The sequence below is a fragment of the Tachyglossus aculeatus genome, chromosome 5 (genome assembly GCF_015852505.1).
Source record: "Tachyglossus aculeatus isolate mTacAcu1 chromosome 5, mTacAcu1.pri, whole genome shotgun sequence".
NCBI classification, from domain to species: domain Eukaryota; kingdom Metazoa; phylum Chordata; class Mammalia; order Monotremata; family Tachyglossidae; genus Tachyglossus; species Tachyglossus aculeatus.
In genome coordinates, this window is record NC_052070.1 from 34,243,748 (window position 1) to 34,271,698 (window position 27,951).

Sequence of the window (27,951 nt, forward strand, 5' to 3'; positions counted from 1 at the left end):
CCAGACGGTAAAAAGCAGGAATCAATTCCCTTCTCAGAGTCCAAAGGCAACATTTGGACTGTCTGAAAATCCCTGTTCCCAAGGACTGCAGGAGAAAGGACAAACTCTGCTCTCGGGCTCTCGGTGTGTCTGCTTTGCCTTGGAAAGCCATGACTCTAAGCCCTGTGGATAAAAACCAGATCAGGCACTTCTCCTTCCCTTCCCCACAGCACCTGTATATATGTATATATGTTTGTACATATTTATTACTCTATTTATTTATTTATTTTACTTGCACATATCTATTCTATTTATTTTATTTTGTTAGTATGTTTGGTTTGGTTCTCCGTCTCCCCCTTTTAGACTGTGAGCCCACTGCTGGGTAGGGACTGTCTCTGTTTGTTGCCAACTTGTAGTTCCCAAGCTCTTAGTACAGTGCTCTGCACACAGTAAGCGCTCAATAAATACGATTGATTGATTGATTGATTGATTCTCTAGCCTGCAATAAATACGATTGATTGATTCTCTAGCCTGTAAACTCACTTTGGGTGGGGCACCTGGCTACTAACTCTGTTATATTGTACTCTCCCAAGCGCTTAGTACGGTACGCTGCCTGCAGTAAGCGCTCGATAAATACCACTGATTGATTTGGAAAACCTGGATTCTCGCAAAACTCCCATCACAGTACCTTAGGAGTCAATCAAGCCTCCATCATTAATCGGCTCCTAAGGACCTCTGTCCAGAGCCTGGGTCCAAGGCCTCAGGATCCAGAAAGTCTGAAGCAATTGCAAGACCCAATTAAGGTGTTTTCTCCTCCTCTCTCCGCTCCCCTTGCTCTTCTTCCCCCTCCACCCTTGCTCCTCCTTTCCCCTCTACCCTCTCCTCCTCCTCCTTTCCCGTCTACCCTCCCTCCTCCTCCTCTTCCCCATCCTTCCCCACTTTCCCTAAGGCACCAGCAGACATGTGAGTCCCATCCTTCCCTCCGCCTTTCTCCACCCTCCTCCTCCTCTGCTTTCCTTAAGGCACCAGAAGATGAGAAAATCCCATCCAATCCATCAATGGTATTTATTTTTTTTAACGGCATTTATTAAGCGCTTACTATGTGCAAAGCATTCATATATGTATATCAATCAATCAATCAATCGTATTTATTGAGCGCTTACTATGTGCAGAGCACTGTACTAAGCGCTTGGGAAGTACAAATTGGCAACACATAGAGACAGTCCCTACCCAACAGTGGGCTCACAGTCTAAAAGTATATATGCTTGTACATATTTATTACTCTATTTATTTATTTATTTTACTTGTACATATCTATTCTATTTATTTTATTTGGTTAGTATGTTTGGTTTTGTTCTCTGTCTCCCCCTTTTAGACTGTGAGCCCACTGTTGGGTAGGGACCGTCTCTATATGTTGCCAATTTGTACTTCCCAAGTGCTTAATACAGTGCTCTGCACATAGTAAGCGCTCAATAAATACGATTGATGATGATGATTTATTCATTCAATTGTATTTATTGAGCGCTGACTGTGTGCAGAGCACTGTACTAAGCGCTTCAAAGCACTGTTCTAAGCGCTGGGGAGGTTACAAGGTGATCAGGTTGTCCCAGGTGGGGCTCACAATCTTAATCCCTATTTTACAGGTGAGGTAACTGAGGCACAGAGAAGTGACTTGCCCCAAGTCGCACAGCTAAGTGGCAGAGCCGGGATTTGAACCCATGACCTCTGACTCCAAAGCCCGTGCTCTTTCCCCTGAGCCATGCTGCTTCTCTCTTTATTGAGCACTTACTATTTATTGAGCACTATTTATTGAGCACTTACTATTTATTAAGCACTTACTGTGTGCAGAGCACTCTTACAGTCTACAGTCAGTGTCTAGGCTACTGTCTAGTGTCTAGGCTACTGTCTAGTGTCTAGGCTACTGTCTAGGCCAGGTCCAGACACAGTACCTGGAGCCTCAGTGCAGGAGAAAAAACGCCTGCCGGGGGTTAGCAGAGCGATTTAGGGACCACATTCTCATTCCTTCCCCAAAAAGCAGCATGGCCTAGTGGAACGAGTACAGGCCTGGGTGTCAGAGGATCTGGGTTCTAATCCCGGCTCTTCCACTTGTCTGCCGTGTGACCCTGGGCAAGTCATTTAACTTCTCTGTGCCTGTTACCTCATCTGTAAAATGAGGATGAAGACTGCGAGCTAGAGAACCAGCGTGGCTTAGTGGAAAGAGCACGGGCTTGGGAGCCAGAGGTCATGGGTTCTAATCCCGGCTCCGCCACTTGTCAGCTGTGTGACTCTGGGCAAGTCACTTCCCTTCTCTGGGCCTCAGTTATCTCATCTGTAAAATGGGGAATAAGACTGTGAGCCCCACGTGGGACAACTTGATAACCTTGCATCTATCCCAGCGCTTAGAACAGTGCTTAGCACATAGTAAGCGCTTAACAAATACCATCATTATTATTATTCTGTGTAGAATAAGGACCGTGTCCAACCTGATTATCTTGTATCTACCCCAGCACTTCGTTCAGTGCCTGGCACATAATAAGCACTTAACATATGCCGTTAAAAAAAACAAAAAGACAAGGGGTCAGGGATAGGTCTCCCCCTACTTCTCTGTGCCTCAGTTACCTCATCTGTAAAATGGGGATTAAGCCTGTGAGCTCCCCGTGGACCTCCTCAAAACGCTCCAGTAGCTACCAATCAATCTGTGCATCAGGCAGAAACTCCTCACCCTGGGCTTCAAGGCTGTCCATCACCTCGCCCCCTCCTACCTCACCTCCCTTCTCTCCTTCTCGAGCCCAGCCCGCACCCTCCGCTCCTCTGTCGCTAATCTCTTCACCGTGCCTCGTTCTCGCCTGTCCCGCCATCAACCCCCGGCCCGGAATGCCCTCCCTCTGCCCATCCGCCAAGCTAGCTCTCTTCCTCCCTTCAAGGCCCTACTGAGAGCTCACCTCCTCCAGGAGGCCTTCCCACACTGAGCCCCCTCCTTCCTCTCCCCCTCGTCCCCCTCTCCATCCCCCCCATCTTACCTCCTTCCCTTCCCCACAAGGCACCTGTATATATGTATATATGTTTGTACATATTTATTACTCTATTTATTTATTTATTTTACTTGTACATATCTACTCTATTTATTTTATTTTGTTAATATGTTTTGTTTTGTTCTCTGTCTCCCCCTTCTAGACTGTGAGCCCACTGTTGGGCAGGGACTGTCTCTATATGTTGCCAACTTGTACTTCCCAAGCGCTTAGTCCAGTGCTCTGCACACAGTAAGTGCTCAATAAATACGATTGATTGATTGATTAGTAATAGTAGCAGCCCCAATCCTAGATTCCCAGTGAGTACCCCTGCCCCCCAGCCCCAACCCCTTCCATCCCTCCTTCCGAAGAAGCAAAGCCTCCAGGGACTGGACCCATTCTTGCCAATAAGACAGGGGTGGCCAGCGGGCTTCCAAACTCCTGAAGGCAGGAGTCAGGGCATCTCACTGAGGCGCAGGGGGTTTGTCTGCTGCATGTCCTGGGGCCAGACACAACTTCTCTGCGCCTCGATTTCCTCACCCGTTAAATGGGAATTCAGTGCCTGATCCCTCTCCTTAGACTGTGAACCCCATGTGGGACGGGGACTGTGTCCAACCTGGTCATCTTGTATCTACCCCAGCACTTAGTACAGCGCTTGGCACAACTTAGCAAACACCCTAGAAAGTTAAAAAAAAAAACAGAAGCCACCGTCAGTACCGTCACCACACTTCCCTCATTGCTATATCTAAGGAATCCGGGAGAGGAGCCGGGATCCTTGGGAGAGGAGGGCCTTACAGCAAGTGCTATATCTAGACTCTACCCCACCCTAATCCCCCTCGACTTCCCGGCAGCTTTCGACATCACGGATCACCCTCTTCTTCTGGAAACACTATCTCACCTCGGTTTTCCTGACACAGTTCTCCGTTGGATGCCCTTGGAAATCTGAGAAGCCAATGGCAACCCCTGTCCCCGGACTCTCCTCCAGCCCCAAAGGCTGGCCTGGATCCACAATCGCTGGCCACCTTTGCCCCCGTAAACCCGCTGGCTGATGATCTCTACTGCCAACCCTACCCTGGCTGGCCCTCTGGACCACTGTCTCCCTAGCCCTGCCACTTTTCCCTCTCTTCCAAAACACGGGAGCCTCCAGGGAGTGCTTCTGATCTGCACTGGCTTGCTCCCCTACATCCCCTGCTGAGACCCAGCCCCTCGGCTCTCTCCTCTCCCGGCTTTTCAGAGCAGAAGGGGCCTTTCTGCCCGAGGCCTAAAGAAGTGTGTTGCCAAGGTGATGAGAGCAGAAGCAGCAGCAGGGTGGCAACAGTAGCCCTGGGGGAGAGGCCGTACCCCGCAAGCTGTCAGGGGTGGGTCTCAGCGGGCCGAGAAGCCTGCTTGCTTTGCCACCCCAATCTTAAAACTGTCTCCTCTTGCATCGCCGTGGAAGCCAATGATCTCTCCCCCTACCCACCTCCCACCGCCCCTTGTTCTCTCCTCCTCGGCCTCCTCCCGGGCTTGGGCTCTGTCAGGGAGAAATGGGGAGGGCAGAGGATGGCGGGGGTGGAATGAGGCCTGGATCAAGAGTCAGGCTCGACTCTGCCTGGGGGTCAGTAAAGGGGAAGGAGCATTTGTCTCCTCTTTCAGGCAACTTCATTGTTTGGTCCAAGGTCCTTGAGGGATCCCAGGGAGGATGGCTGGGATTTGGGGCCTGTGGGGGCCTTTAGGGCCAAGCATGACTGTATGTGGGTGTCATGCGATTGTGGGTCTTTCAGGGCTTGTGGCTAAGGGGAGGTAAGGGCCTCTAGTTAGAGCTCTGCTTGTCGGCCTGGCCGATGGACAGCTGGGCCAAGCTTGTGCTTCCTGGGTTCATAGGGTCATCAGTTGTGGGGCCATCATCATCATCATCAATCGTATTTATTGAGCGCTTACTATGTGCAGAGCACTGGACTAAGCGCTTGGGAAGTACAAATTGGCAACATATAGAGACAGTCCCTACCCAACAGTGGGCTCACCGTCTAAAAGGGGGAGACAGAGAACAAAACCAAGCATACTAACAAAATAAAATAAATAGAATAGATATGTACAAATAAAATAGAGTAATAAATATGTACAACCATATATACATATCATGCCAACCTGTGTGCTCCATGAGTCACTCATGTACACACACAAACCTGTCCTTGGGTAGCCCCCTGTGAGAGCGTGGTGGGTATGGCTCATTCCCTCCTCTGGAACCGAGCTCATGCCCGGGCAAGTCAGCTAGATGTCGGCCTGGCTTTGGGCCCTGCTCCTTGGGCTTAGTCAGAGTTTAAGGCTGGCCTAGAACCCAGGTTCTCAGAGAGTGCCAAGCTGTACCACCCGTCCCCTACCCATCGGCCTGCATCGGCGTCCTCGGCATCTTGCTACTTAACCCCCCCACCGCCTCGGCCCCAAACGGGGCGGCTGTCCTTCCCCCCGACCTGACTCAATAGCCAGTCAGTAGGGAGCCCAGAGCCCCCCGTGCCCACAGCCTCACCTTCTCCCCGGCTCCTTTTCCCACGCCGCCCCTCCCTTCCCCTCTGCCTAACCTGAGGTGGCACAGGGCAGGACCCAGTGAGCACTCTGGGGTCTGGGACTGGAGCGGCCTGGGCACCAGCCCCCTCTGAGAAAGTAGGAGGTTTCCTGCCCTCTCCTCTGGGGTAGGGAGAGGGGAGGAGGGCCCTTGGGGTCTCCTGCGCCCCTGAGAGTCCAGACCCAGAGCCTGGCACTTCTAGTTCAGTTCCGGCTCCTGGCCCGGGATCTTACCCGGTGCGATGAGGGGGTGTGTGGCCGCAGGGAGACCCGTCCGGGCGAGCCCCCGGCCCTCTGCGGCCCCTGGCACACCCCCGCTGCCGCCGTCCCCTTTCTTGAGCTGCTCGGCTGCACTGTCAGCTATGCCTGGCTTGGCCGGGGGTCCCGGGGCCGCGCTCCTGCCCGGGGAGGGGGTGGGTAGAGGCTGGCCGCTGCCGGGAGGGGGTTTCAGGGTCAGGCTGGGCATTGTGGGCTGGGGGGGCGGAGGGCCCGAGGAGGCCGCCGCCGCTGCCGTCTGCTGCGTCCGGAGGGCCACGTTCTGGACCTGGAATAGAGGGGTCCAAGGGAGCTTGGAGGGGGGTAATGCCAGGCAGGCAGGCAGGCAGGGGGTGGGGTGAGGCCAGGAGAGGCAGGGAGGGGAAGGAGGAGGCAAGGTGGGGGGTGGGAGGGGAGGAGGGATTGGGCGAAGCCGGGGAGAGGGTGGGCAGCAGGAGGACAGGGCAAGAACCTGGTGGGACTCCGGTGCCATCTCCTGCGGGTCCCAAACCAGGACCAAAGCAGAGGCGGGGAAAGGCCAGCTCGGGATCAGTGGGGCAGGGGAAAGGGTTTCTGACTGGCTACTCTCCCCACATCCCCCCATCCCACCCCGCCCCACTCCCAGTATGGCCCCTTTCATGCTCCCTGCCGCCCACTCCCAACTCTTCCCTCCTTCTTGGCAGCTTGGTTCCTAATGCCCTCTGCCAGTCCCCAGGGGCCGCGTCCACCTGGGCTGGCCCCTGGCCTACCCAATTGTCCAGCTGCTTCCTCTGCTGACCCTACCCAGGGTGGCTCCTCCTCAGCTCCCCGGACGTTCTCCTCTACGTTCCTCCGATTCTCCAGCGCCCAGGTGTCCACAGCTAGGGTAAGGCGGTCCTCCCTGCTTCCCCCGCATGCTCCCCCTCCGCCCACCGCTGCTGATCCTTGCTCCCTGTCCTGTGACCTTGGGCCACAGTGACAATGGAAAGAGGAATGGGCCTGGGGAAAGGGCTGGTGGAGAGGGAGAGAGGGGAAGAAGAGCCTAACTGAACAGCCCGAAGATCCAAGGATGGGGAAGGCGAGCATGGGGGGCGAGGGGAGGCAGAGTACCTGGGTGAGTGTGGGGGAAACTGAGGAACAGTTGGGGGACGCTTGGTGGGAGAGTGTTGGGAAGTGGGGGAAGTCGGAAAGTGGCACGGAGGGAGGTTGGGGAGGAATACTGAAGGGATAATGAGGGGAACCCTGGATTTCTCTTGGGGTTTACCCACCTATCGACCCTCTTGGGGTGTCCTGGATCACCCACATTTCCCTGTGGGGAAACTGAGGCCGGAGGACCTGGGACCTCCCAGCAGGGCAGCAGGAACAAAGACTAGACACATCTGACCCCCATCCTGAAACGCCCGGCCCCCACCCTCTGCCCCTCGCGGCCGTGGGGTCCTCACCTGGGTGGGGGTGGGGGGCCGGGCAGGGGAGCCAGTGCAGAGCTCAGGCGGCACGGTGGCGACGGTGGCCGTGGGCGTAAAGATGAGCTGAGGGGACAAAGGAACAGCACGGCCTAGGCTTCTACAGACCTGCACCAGGGGACCCGGCTGGGCCTGGAATCACAGGAAACAGGTGCTTTGGCCCGGCCGGGGGGCTGGGGGTCGTGGTGGTGATGGTGACAGCGGTGGGGGGAGGAGGAGGGAGGAGAAGGGAGGAGGAAGAGGTGGCAGAGAGGCCGGAGAGATGCTTAACGGGGAAGCCGGAAGGGGATCCCTCACCCAGGAGAAAGGACGGCAGGAAGGGCTGAGGAAGGGCTGAAAACAGCCCAGGAAGCAGCAGAGCAGGGTGTGGGTGAGAGCAGGGCCAGAGCCAGGAACCGCATCTAACTTGGGGTCGGGAGAGCTCCGGAAGGCCTGGGAATAGGGGAGCTGTAGGGACGCCAAGGTCTGGACAGCTGCGACTTTCCCTGGCTTCCTCTGGGACCCTGGCCCGGCTCCCCGGGGCACGGGGCCAGGTTGAGTCCGGCCACCCTGATTTCCCCAGTGGCCGGGGGCCACCGCATAGCAGAGATGTGGCTGCCGTTCCCTGGTTTTGTCTCCCTGGGATTAGCTCGATTTTGGATTTAGCCTGATGTCCTGGGGACCTGGAGGGGAAAGGGGGCCGACAGGAGAGACAACTCTGGGGCTGTGGTTATGTCCCCCCTGTGTGTGTGTATCTGTAGGGACGATCTGTGATGTGTCTACTCCCCGTCTGGACTGTAAGCTCGTTATGGGGAGGGAACGTGTTTACCAATTCTGTTGTTCTATATTCCCCCAGGCATTTAGTAAAGCGCTCTGCACACGGTAAGTGCTCAATAAATGCCATTGATGATGATGATGGTGGTGGCCTGACAGCCTGGGTCCTTGAGGGTGTACTTGTGCGTCTGAGGGTGAATGTGTATCTGTGGTGGTGTGTGAGGGCCTCTACGTTTGTGTACATTTCTGTCTGGGCTTCCCTGGGAACCATAAAAACATATAAAATGCTATAGTTGGTCCTTCCAGCCCAGGTTTCTGTCTCCAGTGACGGCACCAAAGAACGTCTGAAGCGACAGTGTGATGCTGGAAGTCTTCCTTACATCAACCCTTTCCTCTAACAATGCACAAAAGACTCGTTCAAGCGACCAGATGCTCTCTGAACTAGCTTCTCTAATTTCTCCTAGCAACAGCCCTACCTTTCCCTCGAATCTGACCTTGGCATCCATTGATTTATCCAAATTCTCCTTCAACCTAGTGATGTCTTCTTCCTCCTCAACTTCCTGTGTGTGTGTGAGGAGTAGGGGGGACGGGGCGGGAGGGTGGTCCCTGTGTGAGTGTATCCATGGGTGTGTGAGTGTAAACGAGAGCAGGAGCGTGTGCTTGGGTGTGAACAGGTGTGAAGACGGGGGTCTCCTCCCACACTGAGACTTTGGAAGTAGGGGATTAAGGGGGGAAAAGGCCCATTGGCCTGAGCCCTGATGGAGCCTAGCTGGGCAGGGGCACTGAGGGTGGCTGAATTTATATAGCGAGCAGCAAGAAGGCCCGGTTTCCTCTCAGGAAGGAGACAGTTGGCATCGGGCAACCTGCTCTCCTTCGGAAAAGGGTGGAAGGTTAAGCGGAGGCTCCCCTGGTGCCCTTTCAGATCTGCCCCACCTCACCCAGGGGCCACACCCCGACTCCTTAAACTGAGCCTCTATCTCTGGCCCCCCAAGCCTCTACCCCTCTCCCGGCCCTCTGGCGCCCTGCATCACCTGCCCTCCCTCTCCTGGCCTTCCCATCCCTCCGGCCCAGGCAGCGGGCACTCACCATCTGGGCCCGCAGATACATCTGGGCCTGGCTGGCCGTCAGGGCAGGGGAGGAGGCGGCATTACCCAGGAGGACGGCCGGCTGGCCGATGCCCGAAGCGGCGGCCGCAGCCGAACCGACACTCTGAGCTCGGTTGATGAGCTGGGCTGCGGCGGGTGAAGCGGCCAGGTTTATCTGGAGCGAAATGGGGGCAGAGGGAATCCGTGAGCTGGACCGCCATCGGTCCTACCACCCCTCACCCACTCCCGGCCCCTGGACCTGGTTTGGCTCCACTGGGGGGGCAGGGGACCGCTACTAGCCCCCTAGCCCACGGGCCCGAGTCCTGGTTCAGCAGGCCCCACCGGGGGAGGGCAATGGGGAAGTGAATATATTTATTGAGCAGCAAGGGGTCCCAGAAGGTGGGAGGCTGTTGTAGGGGTCAAACATAGGCAGGAGAACCTATCTAGGGGAGATCTGGAGCCTGAAAAGTCATGGAGCCTAGAGGATACAAAGGCTCTGGAATGGAATTGGGCCCGGAATGCCCTCCCTCTGCTCATCCGCCAAGCTAGCTCTCTTCCTCCCTTCAAGGCCCTACTGAGAGCTCACCTCCTCCAGGAGGCCTTCCCACACTGAGCCCCTTCCTTCCTCACCCCCTCGTCCCCCTCTCCATCCCCCCATCTTACCTCCTTCCCTTCCCCACAGCACCTGTGTATATGTATATATGTTTGTACATATTTGTTACTCTATTTATTTTACTTGTACATATCTATTCTATTTATTTTATTTTGTTAGTATGTTTGGTTTTGTTCTCTGTCTCCCCCTTTTAGACTGTGAGCCCACCGTTGGGTAGGGACTGTCTCTATATGTTGCCAACTTGGACTTCCCAAGCGCTTAGTACAGTGCTCTGCACACAGTAAGCGCTCAATAAATACGATTGATGATGATGATGAAGGGCTCTGAGCTGCTGGGGGGCAACTCTGAGAGCTCGGTACAGTGCTCTGCACACAGTAAGCGCTCAATAAATACCACTGAATGAATGGATGAGTGAATTGAATGAATGAAAGAGAAGGTGCGTGGCTTAGTGGACAAAGCATGGACCTGAGAATCGGAAAGATCCGGGTTCTAATTCTGCCTCTGCTGCTTAATAATAATCATGGTACTTTTTAAGCGCTTGCTACGTGCCACTTAATAATAATGGTGGTATTTGTTAAGCGCTTACTGTGTGCAAAGCACTGTTCTAAGCGCTGGGCGGGATACAAGGTGATCAGGTTGTCCCACGAGAGGCTCACAGTCTTTATCCCCATTTTACAGATGAGGGAACTGAGGCACAGAGAAGTGAAGTGACTTGCCCAAAGTCACACAGCAGACAAGTGGCGGAGCCGGGATTAGAACCCATGACCTCTGGCTCCCAAGCCCAGGCTCTTTCCATTGAGCCACGCTAATTATGGTACTTTTTAAGCGCTTGCTATGTGCCACTTAATAATAATTATGGTACTTTCTAAGTGCTTGCTATGTGCCACCTAATAATAATTATGGTACTTTCTAAGCGCTTGCTATGTGCCAGGCACTGTACTAAGCACTGGGGTGGATACAAGCAAATAATAATAATGTTAATAATAATGTTGGTATTTGTTAAGCGCTTACTATGTGCCAAGCACTGTTCTAAGCGCTGGGGAGGTTACAAGGTGATCAGGTTGTCCCACGGGGGGCTCACACAACTTTAATCGCCATTTTACAGACGAGGTAACTGAGGCCCAGAGAAGTGAAGTGACTTGCCCAAAGCCACACGGTTGACAGTTGGCGGAGCCGGGATTTGAACCCACGACCTCTGACTCCAAAGCCCGGGCTCTTTCCACTGAGCCTCGCTGCTTCTCCCAGGTTGAAATCAGGTTGAACACAGTCCCCGTCCCACATGGGGCTCACAGTCTCAATCTCCATTTGACAGATGGGGTACCTGAGGCCCAGAGAAGTGAAGTGATTTGCCCAAGGTCACACAGCCGGCAAGTGGCTGAGGCGGGAATAGAACTCATGACCTTCTGAATCCCAGGCCCATGCTCTATCCACTACGCCAAGCTTCTTCTCTAGCCACTTGCTCGCTGTGTGACCTCAGCACTTCACTTTCCCGTGCCTCAGCTAGCTCGTCTCTAAAATGGGGATTAAAACTGTGAGCCCCGTGTGGAAGTTAACTTGTATCTACCGATTAGCTTCCATCTTCCCCGTGCTTAGTTCAGTGCCTGGCACATAGTAAGTGCTTAACAAATACCAGGAAAAAAAAGAGGTGGAGGAAAATGAAGGGGACCAAATGGGAAATAATAATAATAATGATGATGGCATTTATTAAGCGCTTGCTATGTGCAAACTTGTCGCCAACTTGTATTTCCCAAGCGCTTAGTACAGTGCTCTGCACACAGTAAGCGCTCAATAAATACGTTTGATTGATTGATCCTCCCTTCAAGGCCCTACTGAGAGCTCACCTCCTCCAGGAGGCCTTCCCAGACTGAGCCCCTTCCTTCCTCTCCCCCTCGTCCCCCTCTCCATCCCCCCATCTTACCTCCTTCCCTTCCCCACAGCACCTGTATAGATGTATATATGTTTGTACATATTTATTACTCTATTTATTTATTTTACTTGTACATATCTATTCTATTTATTTTATTTTGTTAGTATGTTTGGTCTTGTTCTCTGTCTCCCCCTTTTAGACTGGGAGCCCACTGTTGGGTAGGGACTGTCTCTATATGTTGCCAACTTGTGCTTCCCAAGCGCTTAGTACAGTGCTCTGCACACAGTAAGCGCTCAATAAATACGATTGATGATGATGCTGATGATGACTGTCTCTATATGTTGCCAACTTGTACTTCCCAAGCGCTTAGTCCAGTGCTCTGCGCACAGTAAGCGCTCAATAAATACGATTGATTGATTGACTGACTGCAAAGCGCTGTTCAAAGCGCTGGGGAGGTTCCAAGGTGATCAGGTCGTCCCATGGGGGGCTCACAGTCTTCATCCCCATTTTCCAGATGAGGTAACTGAGGCCCAGAGAAGTCCCCCTTTTAGACTGTGAGCCCACTGTTGGGTAGGGACTGTTTCTATATGTTGCCAACTTGTACTTCCCAAGCGCTTAGTCCAGTGCTCTGCACACAGTAAGCGCTCAATAAATACGATCGATTGAAATGATTTGCCCCAAGTCACACAGCTGACAAGTGGCAGAGCCGGGATTTGAACCCATGACCGCTGGCTCCCAAGCCCTGGCTCCTGCCACCGAGCCACGCTGCTTCTCTAAGCAGGGAAAATAAGAGGAGGTGACCGGGGGGAAAAGACTGCGGGTCCGCTGAGGCCTGCTTCTTAGGGATTGGGTCGGGGGGCCGGGGGGGTAGTTCCTGGTTCGGGGGTCCACTCCAATTGGATGCTGGACAGGAGGGAAACTGAGGCCCGTAGATCCTGCTGGCCCTTCCCCTACTCACTGAGGATGGCTGAGCTGGGGACTGCGTGGAGCCGGTGTTACCCGAGGGACCAGCCTGTCTGTTGGCCACCAGACTCGCCTGTAAGAAAGCAAACAGATGTCATTCGTTCCCCAGCCCCGGTTCCCTTGCTCCCACAGTCTCCTCATCCTATAATTGTGCTATTTATTAAGCTCATTCTATTGGCTGAGCACTGGACTAAGCGCTGGCCACTTGACATCCTTTTCCTCTAGAACTGCTGCTGGGTTAATAATAATAATAATAATAATAATAATAATAATAATAATGACAGCATTTATTAAGCGCTTACTTTGTGCAAAGCACTGCTCTAACTGCTGGAGAGCCCTGCTTCAAGGCCCTGCTGAGAGCTCACCTCCTCCAGGAGGCCTTCCCAGACTGAGCCCCTTCCTTCCTCTCCCCCTCGTCCCCCTCTCCATCCCCTCCATCTTACCTCCTTCCCTTCCCCACAGCACCTGTATAGATGTATATATGTTTGTACATATTACTCTATTTATTTTACTTGTACATATCTATTCTATTTCTTTTATTTTGTTAGTATGTTTGGTTTTGTTCTCTGTCTCCCCCTTTTAGACTGTGAGCCCACTGTTGGGGAGGGACTGTCTCTATATGTTGCCAATTTGTACTTCCCAAGCGCTTAGTACAGTGCTCTGCACATAGTAAGCGCTCAATAAATACGATTGATGATGATGATGATGATGGGGAGGTTACATGCAGCGTGGCTCAGTGGAAAGAGCACGGGCTTGGGAGTCAAATCCCGGCTCCGCCAACTGTCAGCTGTGTGACCTTGGGCAAGTCACTTAACTTCTCTGGGCCTCAGTTCCCTCATCTGTAAAATGGGGATTAAGACTGTGAGCCACCCCGTGGGACAACCTGATCACCTTGTATCCTCCCCAGCGCTTAGAACAGTGCTCTGCACACAGTAAGCGCTTAACAAATGCCATTATTATTATTATTATTATTACAAGGTGATCAGGTTGTTCCACGGGGGGGGGGGGCCACAGTCTTAATCCCCATTTTACCACTTCTCTGAGGTGCAGAGAAGTGAAGTGACTTGCCCAAAGTCACACAGCTGACAATTGGTAAAGCCAGGATTTGAACCCATGACCTCTGACTCCAAAGCCCGTACTCTTTCCACTGAGCCATGCTGCTTCTCCCCCTGTCTCCCCCTCTAGACTGTAAGCTAGTTGTGGGCAAGGAACAAGCTATCAATTCTGTTGCAGTATACTTTCCCAGGCGCTCAGTACAGTCCTCTGCACCAAGTAAGCACTCAATAAATACAAATGATTGATTGATTCCCCTCTGTCTGACCCTGTTCTCCAACCATGGCCTGATCTCCATATTTTCGCAGCCCATTCATTCATTCAATCGTATTTATTGAGCGCTTACTGTGTGCACAGCACCGTACCAGACGCTTGGAAAGTACAATTCAGCAACAAAAAGAGGCAATCCCAGCCCAGCCGACTTCCTTCCATATTGCTGCGTCAACTCTCCCAAATTCCCATCTCCCACCTCCTCACAGCTCCGCTTCCCTGCCCATTCAAGGCCCTACTGAGAGCTCACCTCCTCCAGGAGGCCTTCCCAGACTGAGCCCCTTCCTTCCTCTCCCCCTCGTGCCCCTCTCCATCCCCCCCATCTTACCACCTTCCCTTCCCCACAGCACCTGTATATATGGATATATGTTTGTACGGATTTATTACTCTATTTATTTTACTTGTCCATATCTATTCTATTTATTTTATTTTGTTAGTATGTTTGGTTTTGTTCTCTGCCTCCCCCTTTTAGACTGTGAGCCCACTGTTGGGTAGGGACTGTCTCTATATGTTGCCAACTTGTACTTCCCAAGCGCTTAGTACAGTGCTCTGCACACAGTAAGCGCTCAATAAATACGACTGATGATGATGATGATGGTGATGATTCAATCTGTAATGTGTACTGTCTCTGTATGTTGCCAATTTGTACTTCCCAAGTGCTTAGTACAGTGCTCTGCACATAGTAAGCGCTCAATAAATACGATTGATGATGTACATTCCCTCTCGACTGTCAGCTCCTTGAGGACAGGGAACCCATCTACCTACGCTCAGTACAGCGCTTTGCACACAGTAAGTGCTCAATAAATATGAACGATTGATTGATTCCCCACCCCCCAGGCCCTGCTCAAGCAGCAGCGGGCCTGAGAGTCAGAAGGACATGGGTTCTAATCCCGGCTCTGCCCCTGGTCTGCTCTGTGGCCTTGGGGAAGTCACTTCACTTCTCTGTGCTTTAGTTACCCCATTTTATTAATGATGAGTATGTAGCTATAATTCTATCTATTCTGATAGTATTGACACCTGTCTATTTGTTTCGTTTTGTTGTCTGTCTCCCCCATCTAGACTGCGAGCCGGTTGTTGGTTAGGGACCGTCTCTAGATGTTGCCGATTTGTACTTCCCAAGCGCTTAGTACAGTGCTCTGCACACAGTAAGTGCTCAATAAACATGACAATGAATGAATGAATCTGTAAAATGGGGATTAAGACTGTGAACCCCACGAGGGACAAGGGACTGTGTCCAACCCGATTTGCTTGTAGCCACCCCAGTGCTTAGTAATAATAATAATAATAATGGCATTTATTAAGTGCTTACTATGTGCAAAGCACTGTTCTAAGTGCTGGAGAGGTTACAAGGTGATCAGGTTGTCCCACGGGGGGCTCACAGTCTTCATCCCCATTTTACAGATGAGGTCACTGAGGCACAGAGAAGTGACTTGCCCAAAGTCACCCAGCTGACAAGTGGCGGAGCCGGGGTTTGAACCCATGACCTCTGACTCCAAAGTCCGTGCTCTTTCCACTGAGCCATCCTGCTTCTCTCCTACTAGGGACCGTCTCTATATGCTGCCAATTTGTACTTCCCAAGCGCTTAGTACAGTGCTCTGCACACACTAAGTGCTCAATAAATATGACAATGAATGAATGAATCTGTAAAATGGGGATTAAGACTGTGAACCCCACGAGGGACAAGGTACTGTGTCCAACCCGATTTGCTTGTAGCCACCCCAGTGCTTAGTAATAATAATGGCATTTATTAAGTGCTTACTATGTGCAAAGCACTGTTCTAAGCACTGGGGAGGTGACAAGGTGATCAGGTTGTCCCATGGGGGGCTCACAGTCTTAATCCCCATTTGACAGATGAGGTCACTGAGGCACAGAGAAGTGATTTACCCAAAGTCACCCAGCTGACAAGTGGCGGAGCCGGGGTTCGAACCCATGACCTCTGACTCCAAAGTCCGTGCTCTTTCCACTGAGCTACCCTGCTTCTCTCCTACTAGGGACCGTCTCTATATGTTGCCGATTTGTACTTCCCAAGCGCTTAGTACAGTGCTCTGCACACAGTAAGTGCTCAATAAATATGACAATGAATGAATGAATCTGTAAAATGGGGATTAAGACTGTGAACCCCACGAGGGACAAGGGACTGTGTCCAACCCAATTTGCTTGTAGCCACCCCAGTGCTTAGTAATAATAATAATAATGATAATGGCATTTATTAAGTGCTTACTATGTGCAAAGCACTGTTCTAAGCGCTGGGGAGGTTCCAAGGTGATCAGGTTGTCCCACGGGGTGGCTCACAGTCTTAATCCCCATTTTCCAGATGAGGTAACTGAAGCCCAGAGAAGTGAGGTGACTTGCCCGAAGTCCCACAGCTGACAATTGGCAGGGCCGGGATTTGAACCCATGACCTCTGACTCCAAAGCCTGTGCTCTTTCCAGTGAGACACGCTGCTTCTCTAGTCCAGTCCCTGGCACATCATCATCATCATCAATCGTATTTATTGAGCGCTTACTGTGTGCAGAGCACTGGACTAAGCGCTTGGGAAGTCCAAGTTGGCAACATATAGAGACAGTCCCTACCCAACAGTGGGCTCACAGTCTAAAAGGGGGAGACAGAGAACAGAACCAAACATACTAACAAAAGAAAATAAATAGAATAGATATGTACAAGTAAAATAAATAGAGTAACAAATATGTACAAACATATATACATATATACACATATTCAGTGCTTAACAAATACCACAATTATTATTATTATTATTACTCCCCCCATTTCTGCAGCCCATTTCTGCACGCCCACGAGGAACAAGTCAACCAACTCTGTTGTATTACACTTTGCTGAGTGCTTAGTAAGTGCTCCATACACTGTAGGCGTTCAATAAATAGGAATGATTGATTGATTTCCCCTCCCGCAGAACCTGCTCCCCAGCCACGGCCCGCTCTGGCGGTCCCCGCATCCCAGCGGCCAGTGGATAGCGCACGGGCCTGGGAATTAGAAGGTCACGAGTTCCAACTGCGCGCACGGCAGTGTACTAAGCGCTTGGGAGAGTACAACAGCGTGGCTTAGTGGAAAGAGCATGGGCCTGCGAATCAGAAGGTGATGAGTTCTAATCCCGGCTCCACTACTCGTCGGCTGTGCGACCTTGGGCAAGGCACTTCACTTCTCTGGGCCTCAGTTACCTCATCTGTCAAAAGGGGATGAGGACCGTGAAATCCACGTGGGACAGGGGCTGCGTCTAACCCAATTTGCTGGTCCCCACCCCAGAGCTTAGTACAGTGCCTGGCACGCAGTAAGCACTTAACAAATACCAGAATTATCATTATTATTATTATTATTATTATTATTATTATTATTATTATTATCCCCCCTTCCTACCTCCGGTTGGCTCAGCTTCCCTGCTCCATCAGAATAATAGTAATAACGATGGCATTTATTAAGTGCTTACTACGTGCAAAGCACAGTTCAAAGCACTGGGGAGGTTACAGGCGGAGAAGCAGCGTGGCTCAGTGGCAAGAGCCTGGGCTTTGGAGTCAGAGGTCATGGGTTCAAATCCCGGCTCTGCCAATTGTCAGCTGTGTGACTTTGGGCAAATCGATTCACTTCTCTGGGCCTCAGTTCCCTCATCTGTAAAATGGGGATGAAGACTGTGAGCCCCCCATGGGACAACCTGATCACCTTGTAACCTCCCCAGCGCTTAGAACAGTGCTTTGCACATAGTAAGCGCTCAATAAATGCCATCATTATCATTACCATTATTATTACAAGGTGATCAGGTTGTCCCACAGGGGGCTGACAGGCTCAATCCCCATTCTCCAGATGAGGCAACTGAGGCACAGAGAAGTGAAGTGACTTGCCCACCCGGGCTCAGGTACTGCTGCCTGCAGAAGCTCCCATCCCGGCCGCGCGGCTCCATCACTCGGTCCCCCGGCCGTTGCCCGGCCCCCAGCCCGCTGTACCTGCTGTACGGCCGCCAGGCTCTGCAGCTGGGCGCTGCTCAGGTGCTGCTGCTGCTGCTGCTGCTGCTGCTGCTGCTGCTGCTGCTGCAGGGCTGCGGTGTGCAGCATGAGATGCTGCTGCTGCGCCGCGTACATCTGCTGCAGGTACTGCGCCGCGGTGCTGGGCTGCCGGTGCAGGGCCTGCTGGATCACCTGGGGAGCGGGAGGAGGTGAGCCCGCCGTTGGGTAGGGACCGTCTCTATATGTTGCCAACTTGGACTTCCCAAGCGCTTAGTGCAGTGTTCTGCACACAGTAAGCACTCAATAAATTCTCCTCCTGCCTTCAGGATATCTCCATCTGGATGTCCGCCCGCCACCTAAAGCTCAACATGTCGAAGACTGAATTCCTTGTCTTCCCTCCCAAACCTTGCCCTCTCCCTGACTTTCCCATCTCTGTTGACGGCACTACCATCCTTCCCGTCTCACAAGCCCGCAACCTTGGTGTCATCCTCGACTCCGCTCTCTCATCCACCCCTCACATCCAAGTCGTCACCAAAACCTGCCGGTCTCAGCTCCGCAACATTGCCAAGATCCGCCCTTTCCTCTCCATCCAAACTGCTACCCTGCTCATTCAAGCTCTCATCCTATCCCATCTGGACTACTGCACCAGCCTTCTCTCTGATCTCCCATCCTCATGTCTCTCTCCACTTCAATCCATACTTCATGCTGCTGCCCGGATTGTCTTTGTCCAGAAACGCTCTGGGCATGTTACTCCCCTCCTCAAAAACCTCCAATAGCTACCAATCAATCTGCGCATCAGGCAGAATCTCCTCACCCTGGGTTTCAAGGCTGTCCATCCCCTCGCCCCCTCCTCCCTCCCCTCCCTTCTGTCCTTCTCCAGCCCAGCCCGCACCCTCCGCTCCTCTGCCGCTAATCTCCTCATCGTACCTTGTTCTCTCCTGTCCCGCCATCGACCCCCGGCCCACGTCATCCCCCTGGTCCGGAATGCCCTCCCTCCGCCCATCCGCCATGCTAGCTCTCTTCCTCCCTTCAAGGCCCTACTGAGAGCTCACCTCCTCCAGGAGGCCTTCCCACACTGAGCCCCTTCCTTTCTCTCCCCCTCGTCCCCCCTCCATCCCCCCATCTTACCTCCTTCCCTTCCCCACAGCACCTGTATATATGTATATATGTTTGTACATATTTATTACTCTATGTATTTATTTATTTTACATGTACATCTCTATTCTATTTATTTTATTTTGTTAGTATGTTTGGTTTTGTCTCCCCCTTTTAGACTGTGAGCCCACTGTTGGGTAGGGACTGTCTCTATATGTTGCCAATTTGTACTTCCCAAGCGCTTAGTACAGTGCTCTGCACACAGTAAGCGCTCAATAAATACGATTGATGATGATAATAAATACGATTGAATGAATGAATGAATGAATGAATGCACTGCTGCTGCTGGAGGGCTGCGGTGTGCAGCATGAGTTGCTGCTGCGCCGCGGTGCTGGGCTGGCGGTGCAGGGCCTGCTGGATCACCTGGGGAGCGGGAGGAGGTGAGCCCGCCGTTGGGTAGGGACCGTCTCTATATGTTGCCAACTTGGACTTCCCAAGCGCTCAGTATGGTGCTCTGCACTCAGTAAGTGCTCAATAAATACGATTGAATGAATGAATGAATGAATGCTGCTGCTGCGCCGCGGTGCTGGGCTGGCGGTGCAGGGCCTGCTGGATCACCTGGGGAGCAGGAGGAGGTGAGCCCGCCATTGGGTAGGGACCGTCTCTATATGTTGCCAACTTGGACTTCCCAAGCGCTCAGTACGGTGCTCTGCACACAGTAAGCGCTCAATAAATACGATTGAATGAATGAATGTGCTGCTGCTGCAGGGGCTGCTGGATCACCTGGGGAGCGGGAGGAGGTGAGCCCGCCGTTGGGTAGGGACTGTCTCTATATGCTGCCAACTTGGACTTCCCAAGCGCTCAGTATGGTGCTCTGCACACAGTAAGCGCTCAATAAATATGATTGAATGAATGAATGAATGAATGCTGCTGCTGCGCCGCGGTGCTGAGCTGGCGGTGCAGGGCCTGCTGGATCACCTGGGGAGCGGGAGGAGGTGAGCCCGCCGTTGGGTAGGGACCGTCTCTATATGTTGCCAACTTGGACTTCCCAAGTGCTCAGTATGGTGCTCTGCACACAGTAAGCGCTCAATAAATACGATTGAATGAATGAATGAATGAATGCTGCTGCTGTGCCGTGGTGCTGGGCTGGTGGTGCAGGGCCTGCTGGATCACCTGGAGAGCAGGAGGAGGTGAGCCCGCCGTTGGGTAGGGACCGCCTCTATATGTTGCCAACTTGGACTTCCCAAGTGCTCAGTACGGTACTCTGCACACAGTAAGTGCTCAATAAATACGATTGAATGAATGAATGAATGAATGCTGCTGCTAGTGCTGGATCACCTGGGGAGCGAGAGGAGGTGAGCCCGCCACTGGGTAGGGGCCGTCTCTATATGTTGCCAACTTGGACTTCCCAAGCGCTTAGTATTGTGCTCTGCACACAGTAAGCGCTCAATAAATACGATTGAATGAATGAATGAATAAGGAGGTGGGGGGCGCGATCACCGGCCTTACACATTACCCTCGCTCCCTCATTCTTCTCTACCCTCCCCAGGAAGCAAGAGTCTTCTCGAGTCAGAGGGCGAGTCGAGAAGCCCCAACCCCATAGGTCTTCCCAGACTGAGCCCCCTTTTTCATTCGTTCATTCAATCGTATTGATTGAGCGCTTACTGTGTGCAGAGCACTGTACTAAGCGCTTGGGAAGCGCTCACGGTCCCAGCCAGCAGGGGTGAAGAGGATGAGATGAGATGGAAGAGGAAACAGCTGGTGATGGGCGGTGAAGGGGAAGCAGCGTGGCTCAGTGGAAAGAGCCCGGGCTTTGGAGTCAGAGGTCATGGGTTCAAATCCCGGCTCTGCCAATTGTCAGCTGGGTGACTTTGGGCAAGTCACTTCACTTCTCTGTGCCTCAGTTACCTCATCTGTAAAATGGGGATTAAGACTGTGAGCCCCATGTGGGACAACCTGATCACCTTGTATCCTCCCCAGCGCTTAGAACAGTGCTTTGCACATAGTAAGTGCTTAACAAATACCAACATATTATTATTATTATTATTATTATTAAGAGTTGTTCCGACCTCCTATTGCTTTCTGGAGCTTGTCAGGCTGACTTTGAGGACTTTGTGTGCAGAGCACTGTACTAAGCGCTTGGGAAGTACAAGTTGGCAACATATAGAGACGGTCCCTACCCAACAGTGGGCTCACAGTCTAGAAGGTGGGCTCACACTCTAGTTTTTCCTCTCCTCCTCCCCATCCCCCCCCTACCCTACCTCCTTCCCCTCCCCACAGCACCTGTATATATGTTTGTACAGATTTATCACTCTCTTTATTTTACTTGTACATATTTACTAGTCTATTTATTGTCTTAATGATGTGCATCCAGCTTTATTTCTATTTATTCTGATGACTCGACACCTGTCCACATGCTTCATCTTGTTGTCTGTCTCCCCTTTCTAGACTGTGAGCCCGCTGTTGGGTAGGGACCGTCTCTACATGTTGCCGACTTGTACTTCCCAAGCGCTTAGTACAGTGCTCTGCACACAGTAAGTGCTCAATAAATACAACTGAATGAATGAATGAATCCACAGTTTTAACCCACTCCCACTCTTCTCCCGCTCCCTTCTGCCTAATAATAATAATAACTGAGCCCGCTGTTGGGTAGAGACCGTCTCTATATGTTGCCGACTTGTACTCCCCAAGTGCTTAATACAGTGCTCTGCACACAGTAAGCGCTCAATAAATGCAACTGAATGAATGGCATTTGTTAAGCACTTACTATATACCAAGCACTGTTCTAAGCGCTGGGGGGGGGGGGGGGCGGGGTACAAGGTACTGCTCCCTTTATTCACCCCCCATCCCAGCCCCAGAGCACTTATGTACATATCTGTAATTTAGCGTGGCTCAGTAGAAAGAGCAAGGGCTTGGGAGTCAGAGGTCATGGGTTCTAATCCCGGCTCCGCCACTTATCAGTCGTGTGACTTTGGGCAAGTCACTTAACTTCTCTGTGCCTCAGTTTCCTCATCTGGAAAATGGGGATGAAGACTGTGAGCCCCATGTGGGACAACCTGATTACCTTGTATCTCCCCCAGCAGTTAGAACAGTGCTTGGCACAGAGTACACGCTTAACAAATACCAAAATTATTATTATTATTTATATTAATGTCTGTCTCTCCCTCAAGACTGTAAGTTCGCTGTGGGCAGGTAATGTGACTGTTATACGGTTGTACCGTACTCTCCCAAGCATTTATACAGTGCCCTCTGCTCATAGTAAGCGCTCAATAAATATGACTAACTGAATTCAACCTCTGCCACAGGCTGCCCATTCATTCATTCATTCATTCATTCAATTGTATTTATTGAGTGCTTACTGTGTGCAGAGCACTGCACTAAGTGCTTCGGAAGTAGAGAAGCAGCGTGGCCCAGTGGAAAGAGCACAGACTTTGGAGTCAGAGGTCATGGGTTCAAATCACGGCTCCACCACTTGCCCGCTGTGTGACTTTGGGCAAGTCACTTCACTTCTCACAGCCTCAGTTCCCTCATCTGTAAAATGGGGATTAAAACTGTGAGCCCCACGTGGGACAACCTGATCAATCAATCAATCAATTGTATTTCTTGAGCGCTTACTGTGTGCAGAGCACTGTACTAAGCGCTTGGGAAGTACAAGTCGGCAACACAGAGAGACAGTCCCTACCCAACAGTGAGTTCGCAGTCTAAAAGGGGGAGACGGAGAACAAAACCAAACATACTAACAAAATAAAATAAATAGAATAGATATGTACAAGTAAAATAAATAGAGTAATAAATATGTACAAACATATATACATCTATACAGGTGCTGTGGGGAAGGGAAGGAGGTAAGATGGGGGGATGGCGAGGGGGACGAGGGGGAGAGCAAGGAAGGGGCTCAGTGTGGTCAGGTTGGACACAGTCTCTGTCCGACAAGGGGTTCACAGTCTAAGTAGGAGGGAGTAGGGTTTAATCCCCGTTTTACAGAAGGGGTAACTGAGGCCCGGAGAAGTGAAGTGACTTTCCCTGGAGGAGGTGAGCTCTCAGTAGGGCCTTGAAGGGAGGAAGAGAGCTAGCTTGGCGGATGGGCAGAGGGAGGGCATTCCAGGCCCGGGGGAGGACGTGGGCCGGGGGTCGATGGCAGGAAAGGCGAGAGCGAGGTACGGTGAGGAGATTAGCGGTGGAGGAGCGGAGGGTGCGGGCTGGGCTGGAGAAGGAGAGAAGGGAGGTCACCTGATCACCTTGTATCCCCCCCCAGCGCTTAGAACAGTGCTTTGCACATAGTAAGCGCTTAACAAATGCCATCATTATTATTACAAGTTGGCCCAGAGCATCAGCCCTGCAGCAATTAGCACTGAATGGCCGGACGGCGCTTCCCCACCTTCTCAGTTTTGGAACAACATTTCACCTCTTTCTGCCCTAAAGGAGCTCACGGTCCCAGCCAGCAGAAGTGAAGAGGAAGAGGCGAAATGGAAGAGGAAACAGCTGGTGATCGGGAGGTGAAGGGGAAGAGTGGTTCCCACCTCCTATTGCTTTCTGGAGCTTGTCAGGCTGACTTTGAGGAACTCTGCTCTAAATTTTATTTGTGTTTTTGCACTTTGCAGGCAATACCGGAGCCCGTTGTTGGGTCGGGACCGTCTCTATATGTTGCCGACTTGTAATAATAATAATAATAATGATGGCATTTATTAAGCGCTTACTATGTGCAAAAGCACCGTTCTAAGCGCTGGGGAGGTTACAAGGTGCTCAGGTTGGCCCACCGGGGGCTCACAGTCTTAATCCCCATTTTACAGATGAGGTCACTGAGGCACAGAGAATAATAATAATAATAATGGCATTTATTAAGCGCTTACTATGTGCAAAGCACTGTTCTATGCGCTAGGGAGGTTACAAGGTGATCAGGTTGGCCCACGGGGGGCTCACAGTCTTAATCCCCATTTTACAGATGAGGTCACTGAGGCACAGAGAATAATAATAATAATAATAATGGCATTTATTAAGCATTTACTATGTGCAAAGCACCGTTCTAAGCGCTGGGGAGGTTACAAGGTGATCAGGTTGTCCCACGGGGGGCTCACAGTCTTAATCCCCATTTTACAGATGAGGTCACTGAGGCACAGAGAATAATAATAATAATGGCATTTATTAAGCGCTTACTATGTGCAAAGCACCGTTCTAAGCACTGGGGAGGTTACAAGGTGATCAGGTTGTCCCACGGGGGGCTCACAGTCTTAATCCCCATTTTACAGATGAGGTGACTGAGGCACAGAGAAGTGAAGTGACTTGCCCAAAGTCACACAGCTGACAGTTGGCGGAGCCGGAATTTGAACCCATGACCTCTGACTCCAAAGCCCGTGCTCTTTCCACTGAGCCACGCTGCTTCTCTACTTCCCAAGCGCTTAGTACAGTGCTCTGCACGCAGTAAGAGCTCACTGAGTAAATGAATGAATGGGGCTCAAGAGTCCTGGGGAACTCGGTGTTCTCCTCTTACCGACTAAGATTCCGTCTATGGTTTCCTTTCATTCAATCGTATTTACTGAGCGCTTAATGTGTGCACAGCACTGTACTAAGCGCTTTGTGCTGTCCTTAGGGAGGTGTCGTGGGACAGACTGGGCAATGCCAAGCATCTCTTCCCTCCCTGTTCTCGGGCTGCCTCTGGCCCTGCCTCAACTCTGACCCTGGATCCTTCGCATTCAGCCCCCCGTGAACGACTGAACAGCAACTTTGAGAAAGTGACTAAAGGCTCTCCCTGGCTTCTCCCCATGATGATGATGATGGCATTTGTTAAGCGCTTACTATGTGCAAAGCACTGTTCTAAGCGCTGGGGGGGATACAAGGTGCTTAAGTTGTCCCACGTGGGGCTCACAGTCTTAATCCCCATTTTACAGATGAGGTAACTGAGGTTCACAGAAGTTAAGTGACTTGCCCAAGGTCACACAACAGACATGTGGCAGAGCCGGGATTCGAACCCATGACCTCTGGCTCCAAAGCCCGCGCTCTTTCCACTGAGCCACGCTCCTTCTCTGTCGCTCCAGTGTAGCCTAGAAGAGCAGCACGGCTTAGTGGAAAGAGCACGGCCCTGGGAGTCTGATCCTGGCTCTGCCACATGTCGGCTGTGTGACCTTGGGAAAGTCACTTCACTTCTCTGGGCCTCAGTTACCCCTTCCGTAAAATGGGGATTAAACCCTACTCCCTCCTACTTAGACTGTGAACCCCTTGTCGGACAGAGACTGTGTCCAACCTGACTGACTTGTATCTACCCTAGTGCTTAGAACAGTGCTTGGCACATAGTAATCACTTAACAGATACCATAATAGATATGTACACACATATATCTGAGTACCACAATAGATATGTACACAGTAATAATTAATAATTATGGTATTTGTTAAGTGCTTACTATGTGCCAGGCACTGTACTGAGCACTGGGGTTGATACAAGCAAATCAGGCTGGGCGAAGTCACCAGTACCATAATGGATATGTGCATATATACAAGTCTCATAATAGATGTGTACATATAAGTAATAATAATAATAATAACGATGGCATTTATTAAGCGCTTACTATATGCAAAGCACCGTTCTAAGCGCTGGGGGGGATACAAGGTGATCAAGTTGTCCCACATGGGGCTCACAGACTTAATCCCCATTTTACAGATGAGGTAACTGAGGCCCAGAGAAGTTAAGTGACTTGCCCAAAGTCACTCAACTGACAAGTGGCGGAGCTGGGATTTGAACCCATGACCTCTGACTCCAAAGCCCAGGCTCTTTTCACTGAGCCACGCTGCTTCTCTACTATAATAGCTATGTACCTACATAAAATAATGATGATGATGGTATTTGTTAAGCGCTTACTTTATGCGAAGCACTGTTCTAAGCGCTGGGGGATACAAGGTGATGAGATTGCCCCATATGGGGCTTACAGTCTTCATCCCCGTTTTACAGATGAGGTAACTGAGGCCCAGAGAAGTGAAGTGGCTTGCCCAAGGCCACACAGTTGAGAAGTGGCGAAGCCAGGATTCAAACCCATAACCTCTGACTCCCGAGCCCGGGCTCTTTCCACTGAGCCATGCTGCTTCTTGTACTTATATACAGGGCCAGTGATAAGTGTGCGTGTGTATATATACACTTGTGTGTGTGTATATATAATAATAATAATAATGGCATTTATTAAGTGCTTACTATGTGCAAAGCACTGTTCTAAGCGCTGGGGAGGTTACACTTGTGTGTGTGTATACCAGGTATATATATACATATATATATATATATATATATATATATATATATATATATACACATGCATATATATGTGTGTGTGTGTGTATATATATATATATATATATATATATATAGTATATATATTATGCACACATATAAGTACCATGATAGATACATACATCATGATGATGATGATGGTATTTGTTTAGCGCTTACTATGTGCCAAGCACTGCTCTAAGTGCTGGGGTAGACACAGGGTAATCAGGTTGTCCTACATGGTGGTAATTGTGTTTGTTAAGCACTTACTATGTGTGAAGCACTGTTCTAAGCGCTGGGGGGGATACAAGGTGATCAGGTTGTCCCACATGGGGCTCAGTCTTCATCCTCATTTTCCAAATGAGGTAACTGAGGCACAGAGAAGTTAAGTGGCTTGCTCGAAGTCACACAGCAGACATAAGAACCACAATAGATATGTACATATATATACACATACATATACATATTTCCCTGCCAACCCTGCCCAACCAGTCTGGGGGTTCTCCCGCTTCTGCTCCCCGCTTCAGACCCTCCCCCTCTATCATCACCATCATCAATCGTATTTATCGAGCGCTTCCTATGTGCAGAGCACTGGACTAAGCGCTTGGGAAGTACAAATTGGCAACGTCTAGAGACAGTCCCTACCCAACAGTGGGCTCACAGTCTAAAAGGGGGAGACAGAGAACAAAACCAAACATACTAACAAAATAAAATAAATAGAATAGATATGGACAAGTAAAATAAATAGAGTAATAAATATGTACAAACATATATACATATATACAGACAGAGAACAAAACCAAACATACTAACAAAATAAAATAAATAGAATAGATATGTACAAGTAAAATAAATAGAGTAATAAATATGTACAAACATATATACACATATACAGGTGCCGTATACATATATACAGACAGAGAACAAAACCAAACATACTAACCAAATAAAATAAATAGAATAGATATGGACAAGTAAAATAAATAGAGTAATAAATATGTACAAACATATATACATATATACAGGTGCCATATACATATATACAGACAGAGAACAAAACCAAACATACTAACCAAATAAAATAAATAGAATAGATATGTACAAGTAAAATAGAGTAATAAATATGTACAAACATATATACATATATACAGGTGCTGTATACACATATACAGACAGAGAACAAAACCAAACATACTAACCAAATAAAATAAATAGAATAGATATGTACAAGTAAAATAAATAGAGTAATAAACATGTACAAACATATATACATATATCTATGGCCACAGCTCACTCTTAGGGCCCGGAGAGCAGGTGAATTGGACCCCAAGCCTCCGAGGCCGGGATCTCCACACACCTCTCGGTTCAGACGGGGGTCACTTTCCCTCAGATCCCTTTTCCCCAGCCAGGTGCTTCACCAAATCACACCCGCGTCCCTTAGATTTTTCTCCCCTCAGCTTCCATCTCCCTTTGGCTTCTATTCCTTTCGACAGCCCTCCCCCCGACAGAATAGCTGCTCCACTGCACGGCTCACCTGGACCGCCTGCCTGTCAGGGATGCTGCTATAGACGGAGATCTGCGGCCCAGCTGGACGGCCGCCCCCGCTGCTGCTGGCACCGCTGGCACCACTGGCACCGCTGGCACCGCCGGCACCACTGGCGACGCTGGAACTGCTAGACGTAGTTGGCGTCGGAAGCTCGTTCTCCATGGCCCGCGGAGTGGCGAAGATGGGATGCTCAGAGGGTGGGGGGGACAGTGGGCGAGTTCTACAAGAGAAGAGGGAGGAGTGAGGCGGGGGGGAGGCTCTGGAAACTCAATCAATC

At 50.8% G+C, this 27,951-nt stretch overlaps 1 protein-coding gene across 3 annotated transcripts in view; it reads right to left on the reverse strand.

Moving 5' to 3' along the window:
- Positions 1 to 27,951, reverse strand: part of PHC2 (polyhomeotic homolog 2) — a 113,205-nt gene that overhangs the window by 68,505 nt on the left and 16,749 nt on the right. For 2 of the 3 annotated variants that reach the window (XM_038747033.1, XM_038747031.1), the window contains exons 2-7: positions 27,663 to 27,894; positions 17,783 to 17,974; positions 12,502 to 12,579; positions 9,065 to 9,238; positions 7,205 to 7,291; positions 5,763 to 6,072 (exon numbers count right to left, since the gene is read on the reverse strand). In XM_038747033.1, the coding sequence (XP_038602961.1) occupies positions 5,763 to 6,072; positions 7,205 to 7,291; positions 9,065 to 9,238; positions 12,502 to 12,579; positions 17,783 to 17,974; positions 27,663 to 27,894 (1,073 nt within the window). The remainder of the gene's footprint in view (positions 1 to 5,762; positions 6,073 to 7,204; positions 7,292 to 9,064; positions 9,239 to 12,501; positions 12,580 to 17,782; positions 17,975 to 27,662; positions 27,895 to 27,951) is intronic. The other variant, XM_038747034.1, reaches the window with a different exon arrangement.